Source organism: Phycodurus eques, chromosome 16 (genome assembly GCF_024500275.1).
Source record: "Phycodurus eques isolate BA_2022a chromosome 16, UOR_Pequ_1.1, whole genome shotgun sequence".
NCBI lineage: Eukaryota > Metazoa > Chordata > Actinopteri > Syngnathiformes > Syngnathidae > Phycodurus > Phycodurus eques.
Genome location: NC_084540.1, coordinates 8,283,761 through 8,288,353, shown reverse-complemented (window position 1 = coordinate 8,288,353; position 4,593 = coordinate 8,283,761). Strand labels below are relative to the sequence as shown.

At 43.8% G+C, this 4,593-nt stretch overlaps 1 protein-coding gene across 1 annotated transcript; it reads right to left on the bottom strand.

Annotated features, from left to right (window-relative positions):
- Positions 1-214: 214 nt before the first annotated feature.
- Positions 215-3,244, bottom strand: nfil3-6 (nuclear factor, interleukin 3 regulated, member 6). Its single transcript, XM_061701485.1, is given in 3 exon segments — positions 215-1,550; positions 1,552-2,303; positions 2,992-3,244. Coding segments are annotated over 2 exon segments (1,155 nt in total). The 5' UTR covers positions 2,245-2,303; positions 2,992-3,244; the 3' UTR covers positions 215-1,088.
- Between the last annotated feature and the right edge of the window lie 1,349 nt (positions 3,245-4,593).

Genomic DNA, 4,593 nt, shown 5'->3' with positions numbered 1-4,593 from the left:
TTGTCAATTTTGTGTTAGACTGATTTCGATTTCCGACGTGCAACTTCATTTTCAGTTTTACCCAACATACTGCACATGATTTTAGACTGTGGGATGAAGCTGGAGAGAAATCATGCAAGTTAAATTGAGTTCTTGTGAGACGAATCAATGTAACTCTCTGCTTCTGCCATAGACAACACAGTGAACAATTTGAATGCACTTGATCGACTCGAAGTCCTGAACATAATAATCCAATTTTATTGACTCTGTCAAATATTTATTTCAGTTGAAATCAAAATATACACAATACACCATTCAAGCGCAGCATGGACACAGAAGTGGACAAAAAAAAAAGACAGTAACAGTGCCCCACTAGAGGTTTTGCTTGAAAGGAAAGCTAGTACGTGTTGATAAACATTTTGAGAGTAGTGAGTTTTTCTAAGTTTACCTCGATTTTGTGTGCACCTATACCTTCCTACCTACTATATGTTCACGATTAAGCTGACATGCCTCAACAGTGCAAAGCTTATGCAATCATATGAAGTAAGAACTACTAACCTTTTCGCTTATCATGTGTTAAAATGCCTGCTGAAAATGTTATATGTTGTCTTTAGTTGTCACAGTGCATTGGAATACAGAAATTAAGGAACAGTGAACCCCCGCATATTCGTGGTTCAACATTTGCAAATTGTAAAAAGTTTTTTTCTTTGGAAGCCATCCTCATTATTTGCTGAGAAACTCAGCTATTTACTGTTTTCGTGATCAGGCCAAAGTTATTTAAGTATTATGTTGCTGCCATCTGGTAGCATCTATAAGGCAATCATAAAAGGTTTTGGGAGGGCGGGTGTCATTTACTCGCGGAATTTCGCTATTTGCGCTCGAGGTCGGTCCCTAAGCCACAGTAAATAGCGAGGGAACACTGTACATCTGACACAAGTCGGAAGCTCCACGCCTGGGTCGTGCAACCTAAACAGCAGACTATGAGAAATATATATTATTACAAAAAAATATATACATTATTTGAAAAACAAAACATCACATTGTTAGAGGTTTCAGTTCAGCGAGTAAAATGTCCTCTTTCAGCAACATCTTATTGACAAGGAGAGTTCTCAGTTGACGTTGGCCATCAGCTGTTCTGTGAAAAGTTTCTTCAACTGAGCCACCTCCTTGCTCAAAGAGCTAAGCTGCGACTTCAGGTAGTTGTTCTCATGCTGATGCTTGACTTCTGTGTGCCCTTGAGCAGGAGGCTGCAGGTTGTAGTTTAAGGGTGAGGTGGCGTACTGGGGCGACTGTCTCCCCCTCCTGCCCACATCAGCTTGCAGAGGAAGCCAAGGGCCCGAGTGCCCGTCTCCTGTTTCTCCCCCATTCAGTTCTTGGGCTTTTGGGGTCTCTCGCGGACCCTCTGTTGTAGGAGGTGCTGGGCTGCGTCGAGTGCTGTTGGGATCACCTACCGCGTCACCCGCTTCACCGTTACCGGGCGTCTTGAAACGCAGCTTATGGGGGAGGTTCTTCATAGCCTCAGCTTGGTCCACCTTGGTGTGGTGGGCATCGGCAGAGGAGTGGTAGATGTCCTAAGGTCATATCCTCTGCTCTGTGTGGCGAGGATTTCCCATGGTCGCTTAGCCGGTCTTCAAAGTAGACTGGGCTGCCCACGCTGGACCCACCCGGAGTGGAGAACCCTGAGTCTTCCGACAGGTTGCCACCATCTCTGGAGCCCCGCCCACTCAGCTGACCTGTCTGGTTGTTGGTGTGTGAGGATGAGGAGTTAAGAAGATAATAGTGGGGAGTCGCACTCGGAGGGATGTGTGGAAGAGCCGCGGAGAGGGGCAGGATGGACGCATTGGACGGGTCTTTCACCAAACCAAATCGGAACTTGAGAGCCAACAGTTCGGCCCGGAGGCGAGTGTTCTCCTCCAGCAGGGCCAGAACGCGACTCTCCAAAACCATGTCGTTCACACGTCGCTTTTCTCGCGAACGCTTCGCCGCCTCGTTGTTCTTCTTCCTCTTGTCCCAGTAGCCTTCATCTTTCTTTTCAAGCGGGATGAACTCACGCTTGCGCCGGATGCTGGACGAGGGACTTTCTTTGCGCTTGACGGCAGCGGTGCGGCCCAGCAGGGAGCGGGCCAACAGGTTGCTGGAGGTGAGGACGGACATGGTATCATCTGGAAAGGAAAGAGGTACTCCCTCTCCATCTCCTGAGGACTCCAGGGTGTGGACCATAGCTACATCCTGCTGCACCCTCATCTCCTGGGACACCTCAAACATTGAGAATGTACCACCAAGTCAAAGCTCAGCTTGGAGTCAAACTGCAACAACAGTGCGACCTAGTGGCGAGGGAGACACAATGGAAGGATTTAATGGTTACGCAAGAGCCATTACAACACAATATTACGTAAGCCTATTACACTACTGCCGTGAAACTGGAGCAACTTGTACCTTAATATGTGATCAATATGTTGTAACTCCTAATGGTAACACTATAAACTGCTACTCGGGCGTCACACTTTTTTTTTTTTTTTTTTAATATATACCGATTGAAAAATCCTACATGACTTTGACCTACATTTTAATTTAGCTTAACCTATAAACAGAATACCTTTACACAGCGTACTCTCATAGCTGCATAGGGCAGCGCCCTTGAAATAGACTTAAATTCCGGTCTTCCGTCAACAGTTCGACCAACCCACTTGTGACGGGAACACGCTGATCCCCTTCCACAGTCTGTCCAGACGAGAACAGACTACAGCATTTCACCTCACTCCAAAGCAGCATGCCTGACATATTAACGTTATCACCTAACACAGAACACGCTACCGCAGTTTCCACTGACTAATATGCAGCCTCTAGTACTTACTTCCCCCCCCCCACAGATACAATTGGAATTGAATTGGAAACGTATGTCCACAAAAACAGAACAATGGGTTAATCACTCAAATAATAGAGGAAATGAAAAAGGCATCACGATGATTATAAATCAAATAATAATAATGATATATATAGAAATAGTTGTACCTGTGATGGTAATTCGGTGCCGGTTCGGGAAGATGTGCTCTCGATCGCTGAAGATGCTCTCTTCTGTGTTATGTCACTTAATATAATCAGCCGCGCTATTAACGCTAACGCGGAGGAGTTCAGCTTGGGACGGTCTCTATCCTCGCATGAACCGGCCGGGGGCCCGTTTGTGTGCAAATTGGACTCTGTGGGACCGCCTTCCAAAGTGACCACTCTCATAAGCCCCCCCCCCCCTCCCCGTACAGAGGAAAGCTCCAGACGGTTGCCGCAAATAGCAGATGCCGTCGTCATCTGACCTCATCGACTCCTCCCCCACAACTGGTGGGTAAACGTGTCATAATGAGGCAATGTTACGCCACTCACTGCAATACACCGCAGCAGAAATCAATAGATCAAGAATAAAAAAAAAACATCTCTGGACAATATGTACAACACCACAGTGACCACACACAATGGATCTGAGCACAATTAGCGGCTGATCTTTATTCTATCAGAATTGGAGGACAATTCTTAAAAAAAAAATGTTTTTAAGAAAACACATATTTCCAAAACATTACTGAATGACTCCTTTACATATAATGAGAAAGTTAAATTTTATTTGAAAACAATATCACATATTTAGTAATACACCAGGGGTGGGGGTGTTGAGGTGGGGAAATTTTTGGGGGGCTTAAGATTGGTTTTAGGGGGGCTAAGACACTAAAACTTGGGCCTAACCACACACAACTAATCAGTTTTTTTGGGGGCTTAACAACATTTTAGAAGGCCCCCTAAAATATGACTAGCGACGCCACTGAAATACACTAATTACAGTAAAATGGTTGCAAGTTAAAGGGTTGCAAATCAATGCTGTTAGTTTTTGCTCAAGAGGGCAAGCTGTGCTGCTCTGCTAAATTGTCAAGAAAAACAGCGATATAATAAAAATGGAAAACTTTGATATCAATATGTGCTTTTTGGTAATATAACTAACAAGGTAAGTGTTTGATTGAGGCTGAAAACATTGAAAGAATATGAAAACTAGAAGAGAGGACTTACCTCAGGTCTACCCATGGTCAGCGCAATTAGATTGGTGTAATTTTTGCTGAGTCATTTTTGCCTCTTCCTCTAGATATAGCTAAAAAGGTTTTCGTAACAGGGTTGCATGTACAGTATGTTGGGAGTCACAACTTCAGGGCATAATTACTACTGTTTAAAATAGGCATGTAATAAAGGAAAATATTTTAACAGGTACAAGGGACACATATCAACAAAATCATACAACCCCAATTCCAATGAAGTTGGGACGTTGTATTAAACAAATAAAAAGAGAATACAATGATTTGTAAATCATGTTCCACCTATATTTAATTGAATACACTACAAAGACAAGATATTTAATGTTCAAACTGATCAACTTTATATTGTTTTTAGCAAATGATCATTAACTTAGAATTTTATGGCTGCAGCACGTTCCAAAAAAGTTGGGACAGGTGGCAAAAAAGATTGACAAAGTTGAGGAATGCTCATCAAACACCTGTTTGGAACATCCCACAGGTGAACAGGCTAACTGGGAACAGGTGGGTGCCATGATTGGGTATAAAAGGAGCTTCCCTGAATTGCTGT